Genomic DNA, 27,842 nt, shown 5'->3' with positions numbered 1-27,842 from the left:
GTGTATTTATTTCTGACGTTATATAACTGATTGAAATTTTAATGAAGATATTGTAAATTGTGAAGTTTGGAAGCCGGCCGATGTGGCCGAGCGGTTCTAGACGCTACAGTCTGGAACCGCGCGACCGCTACGGTCGCAGGTTCGACTCCTGCCTCGGGCAAAGATGTGTGTGATGTCCTTAGGTTAGTTAGGTTTAAGTAGTTCTAAGTTCTAGGGGACTGATGACCTCAGATTTCAAGTTCCATACTGCTCAAAGCCATTTGAATCATTTGAAGTTAGGAAGGTAGGAGACGAGGTACTGGCAAAATTGAAACTGTGAGGATAGGTCGTGAGTCGTGCTTGTGCAGCTCAGGTGGAGAGCACTTGCCCGCGAAAAGCAAAAGATTCCGAGTTCGAGTCTCAGTCCGGCACACAGTTTTAATCTGCCGCAGCACACTCCGCTGCAGAGTGAAAATCTCATATTATAAATTGTTGGATCATAGCTAAGGGAACTTTATTTAAATGTATCAATGTTGTTGTTCTGGTCTTCAGTCCTGAGACTGGTTTGATGCAGCTCTCAATGCTACTCTATCCTGTGCAAGCTTCTTCATCTCCCAGTACCTACTGCAACCCACATCCTTCTGAATCTGCTTAGTGTATTCATCTGTTGGTCTCCCTCTACGATGTTTACCCTCCACGCTGCCCTCCAGTACTAAATTGGTGATCCCTTGATGCCTCAGAACATGTCCTACCAACAGACCCCTTCCTCTAGTCAAGTTGTGCCACAAACTCCTCTTCTCCCCAATTCTATTCAATACCTCCTCATTAGTTATGTGATCTACCCATCTAATCTTCAGCATTCTTCTGTAGCACCACGATTCGAAAGCTTCTATTCTCTTCTTGTCCAAACTATTTATCGTCCATGTTCCACTTCCATACATGGCTACACTCCATACAAATATTTTCAGATACGACTTCCTGACACTTAAATCAATACTCAATGTTAACAAATGTCTCTTCTTCAGAAACAATTTCCTTGCCATTGCCAGTCTACAATTTATATCCTCTCTACTTCGACCATCATCAGTTATGTTGCTCCCCAAATAGCAAAACTCCTGTACTGCTTTAAGTGTCTCATTTCCTAATCTAATTCCCTCAGTATCACCCGACTTAATTCGACTACATTCCATTATCCTCGTTTTGCTTGTGTTGATGTTCATCTTATATCCTCCTTTCAAGACACTGTCCATTCCGTTCAACTGCTCTTCCAAGTCCTTTGCTGTCTCTGACAGAATTACAATGTCATCGGCGAACCTCAAAATTTTTATTTCTTCTCCATGGATTTTAATTTCTATTTCAGATTTTTCTTTTGTTTCCTTTACTGTTTGCTCAATATACAGATTGAATAACATCGGGGATAGGCTGCAACCCTGTCTCACTCTCTTCCCAGCCACTGCTTCCCTTTCATGCCCTTCAACTCTTATAATTGCCTTCTGGTTTCTGTACAAATTGTAAATGGCGTTTTGAAAGAGAGTATTCCAGTCAACATTGTCAAAAGCTTTCTCTAAATCTACAAATGCGAGAAACGTAGGTTTGCCTTTCTTTAATCTATTTTCTAAGATAAGTCGTAGGGTCAGTATTGCCTCACGTGTTACAACAATTCTACGGAATCCAAACTGATCTTCCCCGAGGTCGGCTTCTACTAGTTTTTCCATTCGTCTGTAAAGAATTCGTGTTAGTATTTTGTAGCCATGACTTATTAAACTGATAGTTCGATAATTTTCACATCTGTCAACACCTGCTTTCTTTGGGGTTGGAATTATTATATTCTTCTTGAAGTCTGCGGATATTTCGCCAGTCTCATACACCTTGCTCACCAGATGGTAGAGTTTTGTCAGGACTGGCTGTCCCGAGGCTGTCAGTAGTTCTAATGGAATGTTGTCTACTCCCGGGGCCTTGTTTCGACTCAGGTCTTTCAGTGCTCTGTCAAACTCTTCACGCAGTATCATATCTCCCATTTCATCTTCATCTACATCCTCTTCCATTTCCATAATATTATCCTCAAGTACATCACCCTTGTAAAGACCCTCTATATACTCCTTCCACCTTTCTGCTTTCCCTTCTTTGCTTAGAACTGGGTTTCCATCAAAGCTCTTGATATTCATGCAAGTGGTTCTCCTTTCTCCAAAGGTCTCTTTAATTTTTCTGTAGGCAGTATCTATCTTACCCCTAGTGAGATAAGCCTCTACATTCTTACATTTGTCCTCTAGCCATCCCTGCTTAGCCATTTTGCACTTCCTGTCGATCTCATTTTTGAGAGGTTTATATTCCTTTTTGCCTGCTTCATTTACTGCATTTTTATATTGTCCCCTTTCATCAATTAAATTCAATATTTCTTCTGTTACCCAAGGATTTCTACTAGCCCTCGTCTTTTTACCTATTTGATCCTCTGCTGCCTTCACTACTTCATCCCTCAGAGCTACCCATTCGTCTTCTACTGTATTTCTTTCCCCCATTCCTGTCAATTGTTCCCTTATGCTCTCCCTGAAACTCTCTGCAACCTCTGGTTTAGTCAGTTTATCCAGGTCCCATCTTAAATTCCCACCTTTTTGCAGTTTCTTCAGTTTTAATCTACAGTTCATAACCAATAGATTGTGGTCAGAGTCCACATCTGCCCCTGGAAATGTCTTACAATTTAAAACCTTGTTCCTAAAACTCTGTCTTTCCATTATATAATCTATCTGATACCTTTTAGTATCTTATTTCATCATAGCCTTACTCATTGTAAAATCTCATTACGCACATGCGATCACAGTTATATCGCAATCCAGTAGGCCGATTAGGATAGGGGAGGTTACGCGGTTGGCAGGGTATTCGCTGAAAGGACGACTACTAAATGCTAATCGCAACAGCCACATTCACGAAGTATGCAAGAATAAACTCCTCGGTGCCTGTTTTTACCAATAAACTACCACCTCGCTTGTCGAGATTACACTGCAGCTTGGGTGAAGCACTTTCTTCACCTCACTCGCCTACTTACGTCTGGCAGGGGGGCCTCCGAGTAGGCTGTGGTCAGGTTGTCCGCGGAGGCCGGCAGCAGGAAGATGTCGCGGGGCTCCACGGGCTCCTCGGACCTGGAGGGGTGCACCATGGCGAGCAGCACCAGGCTCAGGTTGACCCGGAGCATGTATGTGCACCACGTGCCGAGGAAGCACTGGATGGCGACGATCAACCGCGCCGGCACCGCCTCTGCACACACACACACACACACAGTGGGACGCAATGAAATCAAACGTACGAAAAGTTCCAGCCACGTGACCCAAATGTGCTAAAATGTCTTTCATACCAAATTCTGAAGGTGGCAGGTGTAAAATACAGGGAGCGAAAGGCTATTTACAATTTGTACAGAAAGCAGATGGCAGTTATAAGAGTCGAGGGGCATGAAAGGGAAGCAGTGGTTGGGAAGGGAGTGAGACAGGGTTGTAGCCTCTCCCCGATGTTGTTCGATCTGTATATTGAGCAAGCAGTAAAAGAAACAAAAGAAAAAATCGGAGTAGGTATTAAAATCCATGGAGAAGAAATAAAAACTTTGAAGTTCGCCGATGACATTGTAATTCTGTCAGAGACAGCAAAGGACTTGGAAGAGCAGTTGAACGGAATGGACAGTGTCTTGAAAGGAGGATATAAGATGAACATCAACAAAGGCAAAATGAGGATAATAGAATGTAGACAAATTAAATCAGCTGATGCTGAGGGAATTAGATTTGGAAATGAGATACTTAAAGTTGTAAATGAGTTTTCCTATTTGGGAAGCAAAATAACTGATAATGGTCGAAGTGGAGAAGATATAAAATGTAGACTGGCAATGGCAAAGAAAGCCTGTCTGAAGAAGAAAAATTTGTTAACATCGGGTACAGATTTAAGTGTCAGGAAGTCGTTTCTGAGAGTATTTGTATGGAGTGTAGCCATGTATGGAAGTGAAACATGGACGATAAATAGTTTGGACAAGAAGAGAATAGAAGCTTTCGAAATGTGGTGCTACAGAAGAATGCTGAAGATTAGATGGGTAGATCACATAACTAATGAGGAGGTACTGAATAGGATTGGGGAGAAGAGGAGTTTGTGGCACAACTGGACTAGAAGAAGGGATCGGTAGGTAGGACATGTTCTGAGGCATCAAGGGATCACCAATTTAGTATTGGAGGGCAGAGTGGAGGGTAAAAATTGTAGAGGAAGACCAACAGATGAATACACTAAGCAGATTCAGAAGGATGTAGGTTGCAGTAGGTACTGGGAGATGAAGAAGCTTGCACAGGATAGAGTAGCATGGAGAGCTGCATCACACCAGTCTCAGGACTAAAGACCACAACAACAACCATTCAGCCATTACTGGAGCTGCCACCCAGAAATGTCAAGTCGAAGTTGTAACGTCTACGCTCGGGCGTACGTTAACTCTTTAAAGCCTGTACTGTTGTAAGTTGACGGGCTTCACCTTATAAGAAAGGATTTTGGTAAATATGTTGACCGCGTGTACCTGAATGGAGGCAAAATCAGACTTACACCCACTCAGTAACAACAATGATACGTCTAAAGTGCAACTACACGTTAGAACGGGCAAGAAACATACACAGCAGATGCTACCAATTGTTAATAATACGGTCGCCAGCCTAATTAGGCATTAAGTGAGTTTCTTCCTTGTACAAGTGGATGTACGTACAAGCATATCAACACGTAGTAATACTGCATTATATGGTAAATTTTAGAACCAGAAAAATCTACTGAACTAATATTTTCCCTTTCTGTACTAATTTGGACAAGCTATAAATACACAACATTACACTATAATGATTACTACAAACTGCGATTTGTCTATTGATCCGACTGAAATCGGGCATAGGTCACCCTAGAAATAGCACTTTTGACACACACACATACAATGTCAATTTTAATAATGGTAAAACACTGATAAATTTAGGTTTTATATTGACTTTTACTTTGCTGGTCAAATCAGTTCAGTCACTTCAGAATTTAAATGAATAGAAAATAAAAGAGTGAAAGAAGGGGGGGGGGGGGGGGGGACCCTGAAACTGTTATGATCACGGTGTTGAAACCATTAACTATTGGAAACATTAAGTACTCAAGATTTACAAAATATGAGTTATTACTCTTATTGTCCAATTGCTTCCTCATTTAACTACCATTATTTTTGTCTCAAATTAATTAAGCTTCCTTACTAAACAATTCCAAAATTATCTTACAACTTTGTCAGACCTTTGCTCTTTACTTATATTTTCATTAACCATAAAGCTCCTTAAAATTCATTCTAGCATAAATAGGTCTGCAGGTAATTCTTATTAACATAAACTTTAAATCTTCATTTCGGGACACTCGGATTGCACAACTTGTGGAAAGGACCCTGTTTAGGTTAGTGACTAGGATAATTAATTGATAGGACAATTCAGGTAAAAGTTAAGCTGTTATTGAACAGTCAGAAACAAAATTAACACTGGTCCACACGAATACAATTCTAAAGATTCAACCTGATCGTGTCGATGCGGCTGTTGGTGGGCAGCGAGATGGCGAGGCGCACAGCACACATACAATCACAGCTATGGCTCTTGGTGTATCGGCACTTCTTAGCGTCGCAATCCTTTTCAATTCAGTGCCTATAGAAGATAGCCATGCTGTGTAGTCGTCGGAAACGGCACATCCGAGGCTCAATGAAACCACTTTTTCCAGGATAGCCTCCTCGATCCGGACCGTGTTCCTCAGACCGATGCCCAACTCCGACTGTATTGCTGAGCCCGTTATGCCGTGCCGCGCCCGTGTGCATTTTCCCGCGCTCGCCTGCCATCTACCTTTTACTGCCCCCCTACAGACAGGGTATTCACCAAAGGTTTTACATTCCACATATCCTAATACATTGCCTACGTATGGACCAGGCGCATAATTACAATTTTAAAAATGTTACAATAGATTCAACATGGGTTACACTTCAATTCTGTTATAGCATTGCTTGAAATTTGACATAAATATTAACATTCACATCGAAAGTTGCTTACAGTTTCTTTAACATAACGACATGAAAGGAACAAGAAAAGAAATCAAAACATTGCTTACACTAATTTATCGAAAATTAGAAGGAAAAAATTATTATATGTACAGTTGTTGTTACAAAGTCTGTCAGTGCTGATGACCGCAAGCGCACTGATCAATTTGCAAAGTTTGCTACAATGGGGATTTTACTGCCTACTAGTTTCCTTGTCACTTAGGATGCTACACTCACCTGCTGATCTTCAGCCCCTGAACTGTGAATGCGCCCGGGTTCTTCCATTTGCAGGTGTTTCTTCGTCTAATTGATAGTTTAATTAAGTATAGAATATCTGATCAAGCGAACATGCGTAACTGAGTAACATATTAATAGACTAAAAAACCCGCTTCCGTTGCCAGTAATTACTTATCCATTGCACGACCGGTTTCGAAGTCTAAAGCTTCGTCTTCAGATGCCACCAAATAATTTTGGTGACAAAAAAGTGTGGCCGTCGGGCCAGACAGTCTTTGGGGGAAGGGGGGTGGACAGGGCACGCCCACACCAGAAAAATGCATGGCGGCGAAGGACGAGCAACTGTGGCGCCCACCTCCACAGCAGTACGTGTCCATAATTATAATGAAGCGCCAAAGAGACTGGTACATCGGCCTAGTATCGTGTAGGGGCTCCGTGAGCACGCAGAAGTACCATAAAACGACGTGACATGGACTCGACTAATGTCTAATCTAGTACTTGAGGGAACTGACACCATGTATCCGGCAGCGCAGTCCATAAACCCTTAAGAGTAAGAGGGAGTGGAGATCTCTTCTGAACAACACTTTGCAAGGTATGTCAGATATGCTCAATAATGTTCATGTCTGGGGAGTTTGGTGGCCATCGGAAGTGTTTAAACTCAAAAGAGTGTGCCAGGAGACACTTAGTAGCAATTCTGGACGTTTGGGGTGTCACATAGTCCTGCTGAAGTTTCCCAAGTCCGTCGGAATGCACAGAGGACATGAATGGATGCAGGTGATCAGACAGGATGTTTACGTACGCGTCACCTGTCAGAGTCGTATCTAGACGTATCGGGGGTCCCATATCAATCCAACTGCACACGCCCCACACAATTTCAGAGCCTCCACCAGCTTGAACAGTCCCATGCTGACATGCAGGGTCCATGGATTCATGAGGTTGTCTCCATACTCGTACACGTCCATCCGCTCGATACAATTTGATACGAGATTCGTCCGACCAGGCAACATGTTTCCAGTCATCAACACCCCAAGGTCGGTGTTGACGGGATCAAGTGAGGCGTAGAGCTTTGTGTCATGCAGTCATAAAGCGTACACGAGTAGGCCTTCGATTCCGAAAGCCCATACCGATGATGTTTTGTCGAATGACTAATGGCCCAGCATTGAAATCTGCAGAAATTTGCGAAAGAGCTGCACTTCTGTCACACTGAACGATTCTCTTCAGTCGTCTTTGGCCCCGTTATTGCAGGATCTTTTTCTGGTCGCAGCGATGTCGGAGATTTAATGTTTTATCGGATTCCTGATAGTCACGGTACACACATGAAATGATCGTGCGGGAAAATTCCCACTTCATCGCTACCTCGGAGAAGATGTATCCCACCGCTCGTGCGCCGACTACAACACCACGTTCAAACTCACTTAAATCTTGATAACCTGCGATTTTTGCAGCAGTAACAGATCTAACAACTGCGTCCGACACTTGTTCTCTAATATAGGCGTTGCAGACAGCAGTAAGTATTCTGCCTATTTAGATATCTGTGTATTTGAAAACGCGTGCCTATACCACTTTCTTCGGCGCTTCAGTGTATTTTCTGGCATCTAAAGATGAAGCTTTGGCCTCCGAAACCGATCGTGCAATAGATAAACAATTACTAGCAACTGAAGCCGATTTTTTATTCTATTAATAGTTTAATTAAGAGATAAGGGGCAGTGAGAAAGCTACAGATGCGTAATAGCTCGTAAATGGTGTTGAGCATCATGCAGCCTATTGCGCACAGTTTGAGTCTAACACGACGTCCTGTGGCTGCACGAAAAGCATTATTCAACATGGTGACGTTGCTGTCATGGTTCCTCCGAGCCATAATCCGTAGGTAGCGGTCATCCACTGCAGTAGTAGCCCTTGGGCGGCCTGAGCCAGGCATGTCATCGACAGTTTCTGTCTCTATGTATCTCCTCCATGTCCAACAACATCGCTTTGTTTCACTCCGATATGCCTGGACACTTCCCTTGTTGAGAGCCCTTCCTGGCACAGAGTAACAACGCGGACGTGATCAAACCACGGTATTGACCGTCTGTTGAACTACAGACAACACTAGCCGTGTACCTCCTTCCTGGTGGAATAACTGGAACTGTTCGGCTCTCAGACCCCCTCCATCTAATAAGCGTTGCTCATGCATGGTTGCTTACATCTTTGGGCGGGTTTAGTGATATCTCTGAACAGTCAAAGGGACTGTGTCTGTGATACAATATCCACAGTCAACGTCTAGCTTCAGAAGTTCTGGGAACCGGGATGATGCAAAACTTTTTTTGATTTGTGTATATTGCTACATGAATCTCTTATTAATTGAGTATGTAAAATTTCACTGTAGGTTTGATTATCTTGTAATGCTATCGTGAAATGCGCTGTGGAAAACCAAATGTAGTATGCAGCGCTGGTGTATGAACTGTGATACTAGAGCGACATGGATAACGGTAGTCGAACAGTGACTGTCAGTGGGTGTGCAGTGTAGCGGCGTGGATGCGCGTGTGTGGTGTTTAATTGTGGTAGACGGAAACGCAGGAAAATGTATGGCCGCGTTCTTATTTTTTGGGCACGGTTTAAATTTAATTTTGACATGGACGTTATGAAACAAAGTGGCAGACAGTGAATACTGCGAGCTTCTTTGTGTACTATAGACAGCAGGACAATGTACACGTGAATGACCAGTGATTGTCATTGTGAGATACAAGCGGATGGCCTGTAGTTTCGCAGTCGCCGAGTCAAAATGAATTTTATACTATTTTAAAACAATGTACGGGGCACTGATAACATAATCGCGTGTGTTATTGCTCGAAACTGAATTCATGTAGTAACGATTACGTGCTACCACCCCGCGACAAGAGGAATGCGACGAAGGACAATATCATTGCCTGGAGAATCATACTCTGAGCAAGAGAATGTACCCAGTGCAATTTCACAACTGATCGAATGACAATAATCACGCCGCTAGCGCCGATGAGTCGCCGTCGACGTCACAACGCACAGAACACTCAAAGATAAGCTGTAGTGCATAGCGCTCTTCGTTTATTAAGGCTAAAAGCATTCGTAAGCATATACAAATGTAATTTCTTTTTCTGCTGTGACATTCTTTTCTTACTATTCGCTTACTGTAAAACAAAAGTAATATCAGTGAAGTGTTCAAATGTGTGTGAATTCGTAAGGGACCAAACGGCTTAGGCCATCGGTCCCTAGACTTACACACTGCTTAAACTAAATTATGCTAAGAACAACACACACACCCATGCCCAAGGGAGGACTCGAACCTACGGCGGGAGGGGCCGCGCAGTCCGGGACATAACGCCTCAAACCGCGCACCCACTCCGCGCGGCTCAGTGAAGTGTATTACGATCTATGTTGACATTGTTGATTCCACCACTAACACTAGTCAATATTATCTGCTACTTCCATCTTTTCTCTCTTGTGTTTTACTGTAGCTGTTATTGCATGTGTTTTAGTGTGCCTTCTGGAGGGCTGTGCCTTTACTTACGTGGGCAGTGTATTGGTCAGTTGCATTTATGTATTTTGTTGTGATATGTGGCGTTTCGCGTAAGTTGTGGCCATGGATTTATAATAAGGGGAGCTGTCGTAACGTTACAAACTTGAAGCCAACTTCCGCCATGTTAGTGGCGTCAAACATTAGCTTCAGGTTGTACTATAGTTGGAGTCACGAACGATGGCGCTCGAGTTTAGGCTCGCTCTGCGCACGTACGTCACGCAATCTCCGAAAGCCAGTGAGCCTTCATTAGGATTGTGAGTGCTCTTTTGTTGACGCTGCAACTAACGCGAGCATTAAACGTAGCGAGTTGTTTAGTGAATTTGTATTCCATTTGTTGCGACTTGTCGTCGCTGATGGTCGTGGTAAGTGATAAATTCTGCAGAAGAAGGCGAGAGACGTAATTTGCAGGATATACGCTGCTTTCTTAAACTGGAAAGCACGTGCAGGCACGTACCGCAACTGTCGTTTGGAATCGTCGTGGGTGGACTCGTTCAGGGGGTATTTTCTTTCACATACATGAATTTTAGTTGCACTGGGTACTTTTACTGCAGTGTTTTATTTACGTAATTTGACATTAGATTTCCCATCAATACACCTCGAAGAGCGCTCTGGTTGAACACTGAGAAGGTGGTATTGCAAACCGTGCAAACATAACAAAATAATTTCTCAGAATTTCCAGGAAGAGGATATAGACGGAACATCACTTTCATCACTCCATTTTGCGGGAAAACGCTGGATTACGAAAGCACCCTTTTCACATAATTTACTTCCCTTCTCTGTTATTCAAAACGTGTAGAAAAAAGACATTTACATTAAAGAGGCCAAATGCATCTTATTATTGAACCAAATGTGGCTTTACGCCCAGGAAAGCGTCTGAAAACGCTTTCCCCAATCTGTGTTATTCAAGAATGCAATATAACTATTGTCTGGGCACGACAGAAATTAAGAACAAGAACCAATTGTAAACAGTGGTCTACTAATGTTTAGGGGCTACTAAAATGCCGGCGCTGGCTTCAAACTAACGAACAGCATAAGTCTGTAGCGCCACCTCCCCTCGTTATACCTATTATATCTCCATGTTCTTTTATTATTATTTGGTATGCGCATTCCATGGCTCCGTACATGCGATGCCGACCGTGTCAATTCAATTGTACAAATACAGTTAATATTACAGAATAATAATATAAGTATCAAATTTTCTTATTTACTAGCTAACATTTATCTAACACTGTAAGTCACAGCCTAACATTAACATAGCATTGTATCTTTCATCTAGTAACTGAATAACAAGCTACATCTGTTTATTCAAGAAGTGCATTAAAAGTGTATATGGTAATATTTAATCATTTCCGGAAAAGAATTCATCTGAGGAGTACAGTGGATGGTCAGGCAGGTATTTCTTTAACGTACATCTGAATGGCATTTCGTTTTCTCTTGTATATTTAACATACCGGGTGATCAAAAAGTCAGTATAAATTTGAAAACTTAATAAACACCGGAATAATGTAGATAGAGAGGTAAAAATTGACACACATGCTTGCAATGACATGGGGTTTTATTAGAACAAAAAAAAGTTCACAAAATGTCCGACAGATGGCAATGGACAGCAAAACGTCAGTGACTCCGCATGACAATCGTGTATAAAAGGAGCTGTAATGTGAGAGAGAATCAGATGGCTCAAAATGGCTCTGAGCACTATGGGACTTAGCTACTGTGGTCACCAGTCCCCTAGAACTTAGAACTACTTAAACCTAACTAACCTAAGGACATCACACACATCCATGCCCGAGGCAGGATTCGAACCTGCGACCGTAGCGGTCGCGCGGTTCCAGACTGTAGCGCCTAGAACCGCTCGACCACTCCGGCCGGCAAGAATCAGATGCTCCAGCAGTCGCAGCATGTTGACGTTACCTGAAAAGGCGCTTTTAGTGAAGCTTTATTATCAGAATGGGAAATGTGCTAGTTCAGCGTTACAATCCTATCGCCATAGGAAGGGGATTCGAAAGGGTAAAGGTCCGTTGACAAATGCAGCTTTGGCGAGAATGATTTCGATGATCGAAGCCACGGGTTGTTTGGACGATGGACCCCGTAGTGCCCGACCGAGCACAAGGCGTAACGCTGCTGAGACAGTTCAGGAAGAAATGGAGGTGTCATCTACGTAAACTGCGTTTACATTCAGTATGTCACATTACGGCATGCTCATGAACAAACGAGCGTTTGTTTGGTCGTTCATTTATAACTCAACCAAATTTCGGCGTGTTTCATCATCGTTTACGAAATTATTTGCGGATGTTTGTTCTTTAGAGTTCAAATAATCAAAATTCACGGTCAAAATTACGCGAATTAGATCTCTGAGAGCCATTTTCTTCTCGTATGGTTCACTTCGTAACAGGAAGAGTAACATAGCAGGTTATGGCCGTTACGGCTAAATTCGTGTCATCACTGAGCTAAATTCGTGTCGTCACTGATCCGTTTTCTTCACATACTGCAAGTTTCCTATCGCAGATCATTCTGACCTGACCGGACGGTCGTAGCATAAGGCTGCTCTCAAGGAGATGGAAGCCCAACACTTGTGCATGAAAATGGCGGTAACTTTCGCTATACTACCAGCTGCAATGTGGAAACGTCCAGGACCAGCAATGAAATGGGATAGGTGAGGGGAACTCTCCATACTATTTGTAAAAACTGGCGTCGCACCATAGTGTGTGTGTCCGCAATTAATAAGTAGGTTCCCATAGCCAACATGCATGGGGGAGACGGTAGGGGAGGGAGGGGGGCCGTCGTCACTGCAGCTTCGGCCTGATGGGGCAGTTCAGTCTCTCGGCACTCAAGTTGGGGCACCTGTTTGGTCGCCAGCTCTCCCAACAAGGGGAAAATTGATGTGGCTCTGTAACGCGTGGCTTTAACTTAAATTCAAACGTAATGGCCCGGAAATTTATAGATTTTCGCCATCTCGTGTACTTCCTAAATTGATTGAATTGTGAATTAGAAATTACTTCGCCCCTTCCAATCGATGGTCCTCCGTAGAGACGAGCCATCGGTAGTATCCGCTGACGAGGGAAAAATTAATGTAATTACATAAAAAACTCAAGCATGCCAATGCATTAGCCGACAACAGAAAGAGACTAGCTGTCCAATGAAAAAATCTGCGTGTTCTTGATACAGGTAAAGTAAAAACTGCAGCTGATCCCATCATCCCAACTGATGAACTGAATCGGTACTTAACGTTACCTACAACCACAATTGACCCACAAACGAAACAGAGACTCATTGATTAGTTCATGGGAGTAAACGACTTGAGCCACGAAAAAACTTTCTAAACGATTATGCTTTCAATACCGTCATAAGAGCCACCATGCATTTCAGGTAAGTCTCTACTGGACCTGATCAGGTTTCCTTAAACACTGCAAAACAATATCTGCCTCATAAAGGTAACAGATCGCCTGAAGCTTGCCATGGATCCACAAGAGACGATCAGCAGGTGCTTCTTAGACTTCAGCAACGCCTTCGACACTGTCGGCGTCAACATTTTACTTGCCAAACTTAACAGCCTCAATTTCTCGCCGAATGCAGTGCAATGGTTTCGTTCGAGAATGTCAATACCGACCTGTGTGCACTGTCAAAGCGGTGGTAGAATATAGGACTAAACCTCAACCCACCCAAAACCCAAGCGGTACTGGTTAGTCACTCAAGATCCATTAACCCGAAATATAGGTAATCCTTACCATATGTAAATTCAAATGGAATAAACATCAACTTCTCTCCCTCAGCAAGTAGTCTAGCAGTAATAACAGGCGAAAATCTGAAATGAACTGAGCACGTAACTGCATGTGCCAAAAACCATCAGCATCTCTCCATGCCCTACAAAAATATAAAAGGCTGTTCCCTTTTGACATGAAAAAGAAACTCCCACAGGCGCTTATACTTCATATTATTCATTACGATGATGTCATCCCACAAGGCCTTTCTCAGGAAAGGTCACGGCACCTGGAACTGGTTATGAATGCCTGTGTTGGTTATATATGTGATGTTTGACTGTCTGATCACCTTTCACTATCGTATGCACAGCTATGTGGCTGCGTGTAGACAAGCGCAGAGATTTCCATACTCTTTGTATCTGTACTGTCTTACCAGCAAATATTGTCCCCCATACCTGTCCTTGACGATAATGCTCTTATTTGAACAACATGTCAGGAACACTGTCTTCCGTCAGAGCAAAATCCTTTCTGTCCCACTACACCGTGCAGCCACTTTCTGAAAATCCTTTACAGTAGCAGGAATCTGATTCTGAAATAACCTCCCGCATTACATTAGAGAACTAAATAAAACTCTAGCTTCAGAAGACAATTAATTACATGCCTACTGAAGCAACAATAAAGACTAACGTTGTTCCAGTAGCATTCGTTACCCCTATACAACCTTCTTTCCAACTAGTTCTTTCTTATTTTCCAGTATCCTTAGCTGGTGCAGCCTCTTAAATTCTTTCCCCAGTAGTCGCTATATCAGATAACACCTATTTTGGACACATACAGATTCTTTTTATAGTTGCCGCTATCATTATTGTCGTTACGATTATTATTATTATTATTATTTCTTTCTTTTCTCAGACGTTATGTCTGGTAAAATGGAAATGTCGTGTGGCTAGGGCCTCCCGTCGGGTAGACCGTTCGTCTGGTGCAGGTCTTTCGATTTGACGCCACTTCGGCGACCTGCGCGTCGATGGGGATAATCAAAAATGGAAAGTGACGCGGACCTTGATCAAACGTGACTTCCTTTTAACTATACGGTATATGTAATATTGCATTTAGGAACTTTCAGGTAATTGAACATGTATCAATAAATACGGATTTCTGTAGTTGTATATATAAGTTTGGATGTAGCTGTATTGCATTGATGTACTGGGGCATATTGTGTGGTATGACTCCTGTAGTTGATAGTATAATTGGTATAATGTCAACTTTATCCTGATGCCACATGTCCTTGACTTCCTCAGCCAGTTGGATGTATTTTTCAATTTTTTCTCCTGTTTTCTTTTGTATATTTGTTGTATTGGGTATGGATATTTCGATTAGTTGTGTTAATTTCTTCTTTTTATTCTTTTTACATTATTATTATTATTATTATTACTACTACTGCTAATGTCATTATTATTGGCGGAAGTAGCAGCAGCAGTACAAATACTGCCAGTATTCAGTTTATTAGTTCATAGTCAGTATTATTTACTCACATTGCCACTTAAGATACTCAAATAATTTTAATACTATTTGTCATATTAAAATCAGAGTCAGCTTAAATAAATAAATAAATTTATTTGTTAAGTTTTATAACTTCTTAATTAATGATTCGTCTGGTCTGGTAATACCGTCAATGAACTCAGAAGTTTGCAAAGTACCGGAATCTGTGATTGAAATTAATTTTACTCAACTCTCATTCTTTGCGATACGGGCTGGTCTGAATAGCCGCGTGGCCGCGCACCGCGCTGTAGGCCTCCGAAAAGTCTTCACATTGTAAGTTTCTTAGAAACATATAAAACAGTATGTTATTTCGTAAATTTCGAGCATTTCTTTCAACGTTAAAGAGCAGGTGCGGATTAAAGGCGTTGCAGCGGGGCTGGGGATGGGGCAGTCAACGGGTCGTGAACCCTCAGAAAGTATTTTAGTAGAAGCATATATATTTTGCATACAAAGTTTTCTAAATTTCTCAGCTACCTTTCGGGGAATAAAGTATCATAAAAGATTAACTATTATAAGCAGCTATTCTGATACATCTGTCTAATAATCATGTCACCATCTGACGTATATTATGCTGCTAGCCCTAAAAAGTTTATCGAATTTGTGAGGATTTGTTGCTGTTGTATACCTTAAATCAGTACTTCTCAAATTTTTAGACGAACTCTTCTAAAATGTACTTTCTTGGAAGTTATGTTAAAAGGATGTACTCCGTGATGTAAATAAATTATTATTGCATTACAATGTTTCATTGTTGCACCACACTGCTCGCACAGATTCATTGGAAGCCTATGACAGTGATCTGTATCATTTACTACTCAATGGTTAAAATGTCCCACGTGTATTCTCCGTCTGGCCTATCCAACAGTTTTCCCCAGAGACACGTGGTGCGGCAAGGTTCAGCATTGTTACTACTATTATTCATCTGAAGTCTAGGATCTGTATGGCTGGCTTAGCCAATCTTAATTATATTTGAACATCGTAAAAACAGAGTACTTGCAAGCAGATTTTTACTCTCGAACACTCCAAATAAAAGGACAAATTCTAATGAAGGTGGGCATGTTCCAGCACCTTGGATACTATCTCCAGTGATTACTGCGTCAGTAATAATGAAAGAACTCCAACGAAGTGCCAGAGAAACTGGTATAGGCATACATATTCAAATAGAGAGATACGTAAACAGGCAGAATACGGCATGCAGCCGGCAACGCCAATATACGACAACACGTGACTGGCACAGTTGTCAGAGCGGTTATTTCTGCTAAAATGGCAGGTTATTAAGATTTAAGTGAGTTTGAACGTGGTGTTATAGTCGGCGCATGAGCGATGGACACAGCATCTCCGAGGTAGCGACGAAGTGGGGATTTTCCCGTACGAGCACATCACGAGTGTACCATGAATATCAGGAATCCGGTAAAACATCAAATCTCCGACATCGCTGCTGCCGGAAACAATCCTGCAAGAACGGGACCAACGACGACCGAAGAGAATCAATCAACGTGACAGAAGTGCAATGCTTCGGCAAACTGCTGCAGATTTCAGTGTTGGGCCACCAACAAGTGACGTGCGAACCATTCAACGAAACATCATCGATATAGGTTTTCGGAGCCGAATCCCCTCACGTGTGTGTACCCTTCATGACTGCACGACACAAAGCTTTACTCCTCGCCTGAGCCCATCAACAGCGGCATTGGACTGTTGATGACCGGAAACACGATGCCTGGTCGGACGAGTCTCGTTTCAAGTTGTATCGGATGTATGGACGTGTACAGGTATGGAGACAACCTCATGAATCTATGGAGCCTGCATGTTAGCAGTGGACTGTTGAAGCTATGGAGGCTCTGTAATGGTGTGAGGCGTGTGCAGATGGAGTGATATGGGACCACTGATACGTCTAGATACGACTGTGACAAGTGACACATACGTAAGCAACCTGTCTGATCACCTACACCCATTCATGTCTGTTGTGCATTCCGACGGACTTGAACAATTCCAGCAGGACAATGGGACACCCGACACGTGCAGAATTGCTACAAAGTGGCTCCAGGAACACTCTTTTGAGTTTTAACACTTCCCCTGGCCACCAAACTTCCCAGACATGAACATTATTGAGCATATCTGGGATGCCTTGCAACGTGGTGTTGAAAGAGATCTCGACCCCGTTGCACTCTTACGGATTTATGGACAGCCCAGCAGGATTCATGGTGTCAGTTCCCTCCAGCACTACTTCAGATATTAGTCAAGTCCATGCCGCGTTTTGTTGCGCACTTCTGCGTGCTTGTGGGTTCCCTAAACGATATTAGGCAGGTGTACCGGTTTCTTTGGCACTTCAGTGTATAATCGAAGTAGCTTGAATGCCATTTGAAAAACACATCGTGGTAATGCGTCACAAGCAAACATCAGTATATGAGGTGCTATCAAATCAAAAATGAAATGATCTTCCAACAAAATGGAAGATGGAATGGTTCCATTCAAAAGCAATCACCACGTCTGGTAAGACATTTATCCCATTGGGGGACGAGACTATCAGTTTCTGTTTCGTAGAACGTTATCGGCCGCTGACTGAACCATAACCGCACCCATTCTTGCATTTCCTCATCCGACTGAAACCGACGTCTACCCATGTCTTCATTTAGGTCACCAAAGATGTGTAAATCACACGGTGAGAGATCTTGGCTGTACGGATGACGTACAGGGAAATTTGCACTATTTCCCAAAAACATCGCCGAACCGAAGCTTTCGTCGGATTGTCACAGTGGGAACGGCCGTTATCGTGCTACAGGATGATTCCGTTCGACAGCATTCCGATAGCCAGAGGGCGAACGGCAGAACCAACAGTGGAAAAATCCCACGTTTCCCCCACCACAGAAATCCAAAGTTGTTCACACAAGTTCCAGCAAGGTCATGACGGCCTTCTTCTTCGACTGTAGAGGCCCTCTGTTCGTTGAGTTAATCGAGCGTGAAACCACAATCAGTACGCAGAGCTATGAAGACACTTTGCAGAAACTGTGATCCGCTATAAAGTCAAAATGTCCAGAAATGCTGTTGGGCTATCGTCTTGCTGCATGAGAACGCCCCTCTTGCACACTGCCAATCGGACGAAGGCAACGCTTCTGTAGTTCGGTTGGGAAACAGATATTGCAACATCCTCCGTACATCGCAGATCTTTTACCGTCTGATTTTCACGTCTTTTGCGACCTGAAGAAAAACATGCGAGGACGTCAGTTTCAGTGGAACGAGGAAATGCAAGAGTAAGCGCGTTTGTGGAGCCGCCAGCGGCCTACCACGTTCTTCGAAACAGGAACTGATCGTCTCGTTTCCCAGTGGGGTAAATGTCTTAACGCGTGTGGTGATCACTTTTGAACGGAAACATTCCATGATTCCGTGGTGGCGGGTGTTCGGTTTTCATTTGACGGCCCTTATACCAGAAGATGAAGATGCAAAAGTCTTCCATTCTATAGAGCCGCATGGACTGTGTGCTGGGAAATTACAGTGGCCACTGAAAAGTATCTGTTTTATGAATGGCTGACAACCTGGAGACGTGTGGCAGGCGATCGTGTGGACAACCTAAGCAGAGATAGCAGGACGTTCTAAACATATGAAGAACGTTGGTCTCCGTCTAGAATACACAATAGATCGAAATATGTTGCGTCTATAGATTCCAAGAAGCGAAACCCTTGCAAGCGATAAAAAGCTAGCATGATGCAGAAGTAGTACGGTTTTGAACAAATAAAAGTTCTTTTATATATTGTCTAGGCTTTTAGTCGTTTACGGAACTTCGTGAGTACGAATACACAGCAGAGCTTAATATTTATTTTAACAATCGATATCGGTCTTTTTTAAGAGTATCTTCAGTTTATACAAGATGTTGTTTACTTTAGCGTCAGGTACGTCAAATTTTTATACATAACGCGAATCATTAAAGAGTTCCGTAGCTGCATGCATATCGATACAGATTATGTCGGTAGTATTAAGATCCGCGAATTCTAGAGTATATATGTCATTATGCCAGCTGCTGTCTTTATACTACGCTTTGTAAAAGAAATTTTGTGTATGTGACGATCAGCGAATAACTTCTTATATAATCTGAAGAATTTCTTAAAACTGACCTTCAAATGGCTCTAAGCACTATGGGACTTAACATCTGAGGTCATGAGTCCCCTAAACTTAGAACTACTTAAACCTAACTAACCTAAGGACATCACACACATCCATGCCCGAGGCAGGATTCGAACCTGCGACCGTAGCAGCAGCACCGTTTCGGACTGTAGCGCCTAGAACCGCTCGGCCACCCCAGTCGGCACCCCTCGATTACGTCCCATAAATGTTCGATGTGATTCAAGGCGGACGATCTGGGTGGCCAAACCATTCGCTCTAATTGTTCAGAATATTCTTCAAACCAATCGCGAACAATAATTATGGCCCAGTGATTTGCGACATCTTTGTTTGGGAGCATGAAGTCCATGAGTGACTGCAAATGGTGTCCAACTAGCCAAACATAACCAATTGCAGTGAATGATCAGTTCAATTGGACCAGGGGACCCAGTCCATTCCAGGTAAACACAGCCCACACCATTATGCAGCCACCACCAGCTTGCACATTACTTTGCTGACAACTTGGGCTCATAGCTTCGTGCGGTCAATGCCACACTCGAACCCTAGTTCAAATGGTTCAAATGGCTCTGAGCACTATGGGACTTTACATCTGTGGTCATCAGTCCCTAAGAACTTAGAACTACTTAAACCTAACTAACCTAAGGACATCACACACATCCATGCCCGAGGCAGGATTCGAACCTGCGACCGTAGCGGTCACGCGGTTCCAGACTGAAGCGCCTAGAACCGCACGGCCACACGGCCGGCTCGAACCCTAGTGCTCTTACCAACAGCCACCGTTTTCTAGTCGTCTAGGATCCAACCGATAGGGTCACGAGCCCAAGAAAGGTGCTGCAGGCTATATCGTGCTGTCAGCAAAGGCACTCGCGTAAGTCGACAGCTGCCATAGCCCATTAACACCAGATTTCGCCGCGCTGTCCTAACGGATACGTTCGTCGTGCTCCCCACATTGATTTCTACGGATGCTTGTCTGTTTGCACTTACATTCTACGCGCTGCTCACTGTCGTTAAGTGAAGGCTGTTCGCCACAGCGTTGTCCGTGGTGGGAGGTTACGCCTTAAATTTGGTATTCTCGGCACACTCTTGACACTGTGGATCTCGGAATACTGAATTTCCTAACGATTTCTGAAATGGAATGTCCCATGCGCCTAGCTCCAGCTACAATTCAGCTTTCAGTGCCTGTTAATTCCATTCATGGGGCCATAAGCACGTCGGTAGCCTTTTAACGTGAATTACCCGACTACAAATGACAGCTCCACCAATGTACTGCCGTTTTTTTCTTGCTTACAAGTATATGCATATAGTAGGTATCCCATGACTTTTGTCACTGGGTGTATGCCTCTGGAGTGTGAGGATAGATCCATGTTTCGCTAAGGTTCCATAACAGGGTTATAACTCCTTCGGAATATTCTGTACCGACAAATGTGGGTGTGCTTAACACAGGACAACATCAGGTTTGTATTCGATTTGACTTTGCAGTATTTTTGCGTGTATGTCTGCATGTGGTAGTGGGACACATATCTAAGATCAATGGATTGTTCGAGCATATTCAAACTATTCTGTGGTGTAACATGTTTCCACGAAGGGAGCCCCCCAAAAATAGTGTAGAACGGAAGGTCCTGAGCATCTTTAGGAGTTCTAAGGCGGTTGCGGGAGGGATGTTGGGTTTGCTATACATCAGGTGACAGAGTGCACAATGGACGAGCCAGGCATATATCCACATATCAGAAAACTCCATGGTCCTATCAGGGAAGGAGATTCTGGGAGAGATATTGGCTTATTAAGTTCCACTCTGTAACGATATTAGAGCGGACTTTTTATGGTAAAGACGTATCGTTAGAGCACGAAAAGAAGTGCATATGTAAGAGAAACAAAACTGACTAACAGACAATATATTCGGTGGGCCACAAAATCAAAAAGTAAGGCTACACTCACACCAGTTATTGCAGAACGACGGGACAGAAAGCGTCCTAGACCCACACACCTACCATAGTAGGATCCCTTCTCTGCTGTTCCTGATGTCAGAAACGTCAGTTAATAAGCGGAAGTACCTAATAATATGAGGGCGTCAACATTGCTCATTCGTGGTAGACGACTAGACGACTAGAAAACGGTGGCTGTTGGTAAGAGCACTAGGGTTCGAGCCGGCCGTGTGGCCGTGCGGTTCTAGGCGCTTCAGTCTGGAACCGCGTGACCGATAGCCAGAAAAGAGCACAGCCCTGCATTCTGGAGACGGTAGATCTTGAACAGTGGCTATTACGTACTGGTGACTGGTTTGGTTTCTCTGTATTGAACCCGAAAATCATCAAACCACAAAAAATAGGTAGTAAAAATTACCTAAATGAAAAAGTGTATTTTCAGGCAGTAAAATTTTTAAAGGTAATCCTCAGGAAAAATATACAAACACAGTCTTACTAAAGAGTCAGTATAGGTACGATGTAGAAACACATCATGCATAATCTGGATGTACTTACCATATATTCTACGTAACCAGGACCCTGATTTATCGGCTGGAGGTTCCATTTTCTGCAAAGAAAGAAATAAGTATTACGATACTTTTTAATCATAGCAGCTATACTATTTTAGTTCAATTTTATTACAGAACAAAAGATGTTGTTGTTGTTGTGGTCTTCAGTCCTGAGACTGGTGTGATGCAGCTCTCCATGCTACCCTATCCTGTGCAAGCTTCTTCATCTCCCAGTACTTACTGCAACCCACATCCTTCTGACTCTGCTTAGTGTATTCATCTCTTGGTTCCCTCTACGATTTTAACCCTCCACGCTGCCCTCCAATGCTAAATTTGTGATCCCTTGATGTCTCAGAACATATCCTACAAACCGATCCCTTCTTTTTGTCAAGTTGTGCCACATACTCCTCTTCTCCCCATCTTCTATTCAATACTTCATCATTAGTTACGTGATCTACCCATCTAATCTTCAGCATCCTTCTGTAGCACCACATTTCGAAATCTTCTATTCTCTTCTTGTCTAAACTATTTATCGTCCATGTTTCACTTCCATACATGACTACACTCCATACAAATACTTTCAGAAACGACTTCCTGACACTTAAATCTATACTCGATGTTAACAAATTTCTCTTCTTGAGAAACGCTTTCCTTGCCATTGCCAGTCTACATTTTATATCTTCTCTACTTCGACCATCATCAGTTATTTTGCTCCCCAAATAGCAAAACTCCTTTACTACTTTAAGTGTCTCATTTCCTAGTATAATTCCCTCAGCATCACCCGACTTAATTCGACTACATTCCATTATCCTCGTTTTGCTTTTGTTGATGTTCATCTTATATACTTTCAAGACACTGTCCATTCCGTTCAACTGCTCTTCCAAGTCCTTTGCTGTCTCTGATAGAATTACAATGTCATCGGCGAACCTCAAAGTATTTATTTCTTCTCCACTGATTTTAATACCTGCTCCGAATTTTTCTTTTGTTTCCTTTACTACTTGCTCAATATACAGATTGAATAACATTGGGGAGAGGCTACAACCCTGTCTCACTCCCTTCCCAACCACTGCTTCCCTTTCATACCCCTCGACTCTTATAACTGCCATCTGGTTTCTGTACAAATTGTAAATAGCCTTTCGCCTCCTGTATTTTACCCCTGCCACCTTCAGAATTTGAAAGAGAGTATTCCAGTCAACATTGTCAAAAGCTTTCTCTAAGTCTACAAATGCTAGAATCTTAGGTTTGCCTTTCCTTAATCTTTCTTCTAAGATAAGTCGTAATGTCAGTATTGCCTCACGTGTTTCAACATTTCTACAGAATCCAAACTGATCTTCCCCGAGGTCGGCTTCTACCAGTTTTTCCATTCGTCTGTAAAGAATTCGCATTAGTATTTTGCAGCTGTGACTTATTAAACTGATAGTTTGGTAATTTTCACATCTGTCAGCACCTGCTTTCTTTGGGATACGAATTATTATATTCTTCTTGAAGTCTGAGGGTATTTCGCCTGTCTCATACATCTTGCTCACCAGATGGTAGAGTTTTGCCAGGACTGGCTCTCCCAAGGCCATCAGTAGTTCTAGTGTAATGTTGTCTACTCCGGGGGCCTTGTTTCGACTCAGGTCTTTCAGTGCTCTGTCATACTCTTCACGCAGTATCGTATCTCCCATTTCATCTTCATCTACATCCTCTTCCATTTCCATAATATTGTCCTCAAGCACATCGCCCTTGTATAGACCCTCTATATACTCCTTCCTCCTTTCTGCTTTCCCCTCTTTGCTTAGAACTGGGTTTCCATCTGAGCTCTTGATATTCATACAAGTGGTTCTCTTTTCTCCAAAGGTCTCTCTAATTTTCCTGTAGGCAGTATCTATCTTACCCCTAGTGAAATAAGCCTCTACATCCTTACATTTGTCCTCTACCCATGCCTGCTTAGCCATTTTGCACTTCCTGTCGATCTCATTTTTGAGACGTTTGTATTCCTTTTTGCCTGCTTCATTTACTGCATTTTTATATTTTCTCCTTTCATCAATTAAATTCAATATTTCTTCTGTTACCCAAGGATTTCTACTAGCCCTCGTCTTTTTACCTACTTGATCCTCTGTTGCCCTCACTACTTCATCCCTCAGAGCTACCCATTCTTCTTCTACTGTATTTCTTTCCCCCATTCCTGTCAATTGTTCCCTTACGCTCTCCTTGAAACTCTGTACAACCTCTGGTTCTTTCAGTTTATCCAGGTCCCATCTCCTTAAATTCCCACCTTTTTGCAGTTTCTTCAGTTTTAATCTACAGTTCATAACCAATAGATTGTAGTCAGAGTCCACATCTGCCCCTGGAAATGTCTTAAAATTTAAAACCTGGTTCCTAAATCTCTGTCTTACCATTATATAATCTATCTGATACCTTCTAGTATCTCCAGGATTCTTCCATGTATACAACCTTCTTTCATGATTCTTGAAACAAGTATTAGCTATGATTAAGTTATGCTCTGTGCAAAACTCTACCAGGCGGCTTCCTCTTTCATTTCTTAGCCCCAATCCATAATCACCTACTATGTTTCCTTCTCTCCCTTTTCCTACTCTCGAATTCCAGTCACCCATGACTATTAAATTTTCGTCTCCCTTCACTACCTGAATAATTTCTTTTATCTCATCATACATTTCTTCAATTTCTTCATCATCTGCAGAGCTAGATGGCATATAAACTTGTACTACTGTAGTAGGTGTGGGCTTCGTGTCTATCTTGCCCACAATAATGCATTCACTATGCTGTTTGTAGTAGAAAGATAATGTTTCCAAAAACTCAGTTGTCGATACAGTGAATTTCGTAAACAGTTGCGTATATATGGCCCCTTTTTTACCTTATCGGGTGTTGCAAAGATAATCCAGCTGAATATTGTAACAGTAAGTGCAATATATTTCTAGTGTCTCGACTTAAGACCGTTTGTTGCGTTTATGACGCCGTAACAATACCCAAATGTAACATCTTTTCTATTCTATACGGAAGTATTAAGATCTGCTGCGTTCGAGGGTCGACCTTATTCGTACACGATGTACCATTCGAAATACCTAAGTACATTTTACATCGGTTGCTACTTTATGATTGAACGCATTGTCATCCTGGAACGATCAGTCATCGTCTCAGAATTGTTCCTCTACCGTACGTAGTACGTACACTTTGCTCTAAAATGTGCTCGTACAGTTCTGCATTTCTCGTTTTCTTAAGCGCAATAAGAGGACCACGTCCTAACGAGAAAGACAAACCCATGGCGTAGCGTTACCATCTCCGTACATCTACATATACATGGTTACTCTGCGAATCACATTTATGTGCCTGGAAGGGCTTCAGCGAACCACCTTCACAATTCTCTATTATTCCAATCTCGTAGAGCTTTGATTTCCCTTATTTTATCATGGTGATCGTTTCTCCCTATGTAGGACGGCGCCAACAATATATATTTGCATTCGGAGAAGAAAGTTGGTGACTGGAACTTCGTGAGAAGATTCCTCCGCAACGAAAAACGCCTTTGTTTTAACGATGTCCACCCCAAATCCTGTATCATTGCAGTGACACTCTTTCCCCTATTTCGCGACGATACAAAACGTGCTGCCCTTCTTTGAACTTCCTCGATGTACTCCACTAATCCTACCTGGTAAGGATCACTCACCACGTAGCAAACAGTATTCCAAAAGGGGACGGACAAGCGTAGTGTAGGCAGTCTCTTTAGTAGATTTGTTACATTTTGTAAGTGTTCTGCCAATAAGACGATGTCTTTGGTTTGCCTTCCACGTAACATTTTCTGTGTGCATTTTTTCCAGTTCAAACTGTTCGTAATTGTAATTCCTTGGTATTTAGTCGAATTTATGGCCTTTAGATTAGACTGATTTATCGTGTAAATGAATTTTTACGGATTCCTTTTAGCACTCATGTGGATGACCTTACACTTTTCATTATTTATGGTCAATTGCCAATTTTTGTACCATTCAGATATCTTTTCTAAATCGTTTTTCAATTTATTTGGATCTTCTGATGGGTTTACTAGACGATAAACGACAGCATCATCTGCGAACAACCTAAAGGCTGCTCAGATTGTGTCCTAAATCTTTTATATTGATAAGGAACAGCAGGGAGCTCTAACACTACCTTGGGGAACACGAGAAACGACTTCTGTTTTACCAGATAATTTTCCGTCAGTTATTACCAACTGTCACCTTTCTGACAGGAAATCACTAATCCAGTCACATAACAGAGAGGATATGTCAAAGGCACGCAATTTCACTACAAGCCACTTGTGTTGTACAGTGTGAAAAGCCTTCCGGAAATCCAGAAATACGAAATCAATTTGAAATCCCTTGTCAATAGTACTCAACACTTCGAGCGAGTAAAGACGTAGTTGTGCTTCACAAGAACGATGTTTTCTAAATCTGTATTGACTGTGTGTCAATAGACCGTTCTCCTCGAGGTAATTCATAATGTTCGAACACAATATACGTTCCAAAATCCTGCTGCATATCGACATTAATGATGTGGGCCTGTAATTCAGTGGATTACTCCTACTACCTTTCTTGAATACTGGTGTGACCTGTGTAACTTTCCAGTCTTTCAAAACGGATCTTTCGTCGAGCCAACTGTTGGTACCACGCGTGACAGCAGGTGAAGTTCTCCAGCCATCCCAAACCCTGCCATTGGATTGCCACAAGGTACGAGTGTAGCGTGATTCATCTCTCCACCACTCGTTTCCAGTCATCCACCTTCCCGTGCCGCCGCTGTTTGTGCCTCTACAAGCGTCCACTTTTTAACTCTCTACCCATAGGCTTTGCTGCTAGTTGGACTGATGGTAGCACTTTGAGACTCAAGAGTTGTGCCTTCCACTGATTTCATGCGATTCTTACAACCACCTTTCGCAGTGCTCAGAGATTCCCGTTAGTGAGTACAAGAAGTCTACCTGATATCGGTTTAGCTGCGGTTATTCCTTCACGTTTCTATCGCACAATCACATCACCAACAGTCGACTTGCACAGCTTTAGAAGGGTCAAAAAGTCCCAGGCAGGTTTGTAGCTCAGGTCACATCCAATGATCAGCCCACATTCCAAGTCATTGAGCTGCTGTGACCGACCGATTCTGCTTTTGCTGCTTCTCGTCACACAACACAGTACCCCTGTGTCTTTTTATATTATGGGTACGCCCCTCTGGTGACACTTAGTTTATATATACGATGGTTTGCAAAACTAAAGAACGAAAGTAATTTTCGCATGATGTGTCACTACCAAGAAATAGCTTGATGAAAGTTGGATCATACGTAGAGAGGACTGCCGCAGTACAGTATGAAAGGCAATGGAAAGAAATACAGTAATGACACTTCAATTAAAAGACAATAGTTACACAGAAGTCTTCGCGATTTATGATGGTCCCCCGTGTGCCAGCGTAAGCTATTGCCAGCACATTGGGCAGCAAAGAGGTTGCGAGCGGATCGATAGTAAGCGCAAGCAACGAGCCTATCAGTACAGAAGCCAAGGATGAAGTCGCAAGAAACGCGCCACCAACGCCCTCTCGACCGCCAGTAATGACACTTCAATTAAAAGACAATAGTTACACAGAAGTCTTCGCGATTTATGATGGTCCCCCGTGTGCCAGCGTAAGCTATTGTCAGCACATTGGGCGGCAAAGAGGTTGCGAGCGGATCAATAGTAAGCGCAAGCAACGAGCCTATCAGCACAGAAGCCAAGGATGAACTCGCAAGAAACGCGCCACCAACGCCCTCTCGACCGCCAGTATTTAGATCGCCGTCGCGGACCGGAGGGTCCAGTCTGTCACATGGCCAGTCAGTCATCCAGTGAGTCATCCAGTCAATCAACAATTCAAGTCACCAGTCGCAGCTCAGTGGGAGTCACAGTCGCAATTAGCTTAGCCTCTAGCTCAGAGTCAGGCAGTGCCTGGCGACCAGAGTAGTGTACATAATGGGACTTATACTTCATCAGCAGTGAGGCTAATGTGGACTATATGGAAGCGCTTGTACCACAACACCTGGGCTATCGTAACTAACTTCTTGTTCTTATGAATAAAGAACCCTGTTAATACATGCATGCAGTTTATGTTATAGAACAGGATACCGGCCACCAAACAACATCCTCTCCTTGCTTCCCATTGTACAAGCCTACAGTGACAACTAGACGACACAAAACCCTGGAAATTACAAAGGGGGTGGGGGGGAAATGGTTCTTAACAGGGTGTGTGATCACC

The 27,842-nt window shown here is 42.8% G+C and overlaps 1 protein-coding gene across 1 annotated transcript in view; it reads right to left on the bottom strand.

Annotated features, from left to right (window-relative positions):
* LOC124802938 (putative inorganic phosphate cotransporter) overlaps positions 1 to 27,842 on the bottom strand; it is a 279,538-nt gene that overhangs the window by 131,080 nt on the left and 120,616 nt on the right. Inside the window, exons 2-3 of the mRNA XM_047264024.1 lie at positions 21,613 to 21,664; positions 3,020 to 3,228 (exon numbers count right to left, since the gene is read on the bottom strand). Coding sequence (XP_047119980.1) covers positions 3,020 to 3,228; positions 21,613 to 21,661 — 258 coding nt within the window. The 5' untranslated portion in view covers positions 21,662 to 21,664. The remainder of the gene's footprint in view (positions 1 to 3,019; positions 3,229 to 21,612; positions 21,665 to 27,842) is intronic.

This window comes from Schistocerca piceifrons, chromosome 6 (assembly GCF_021461385.2).
Source record: "Schistocerca piceifrons isolate TAMUIC-IGC-003096 chromosome 6, iqSchPice1.1, whole genome shotgun sequence".
In the NCBI taxonomy this organism is placed as follows: Eukaryota; Metazoa; Arthropoda; class Insecta; order Orthoptera; family Acrididae; genus Schistocerca; species Schistocerca piceifrons.
This window is presented reverse-complemented; position numbering and strand designations above follow the sequence as displayed.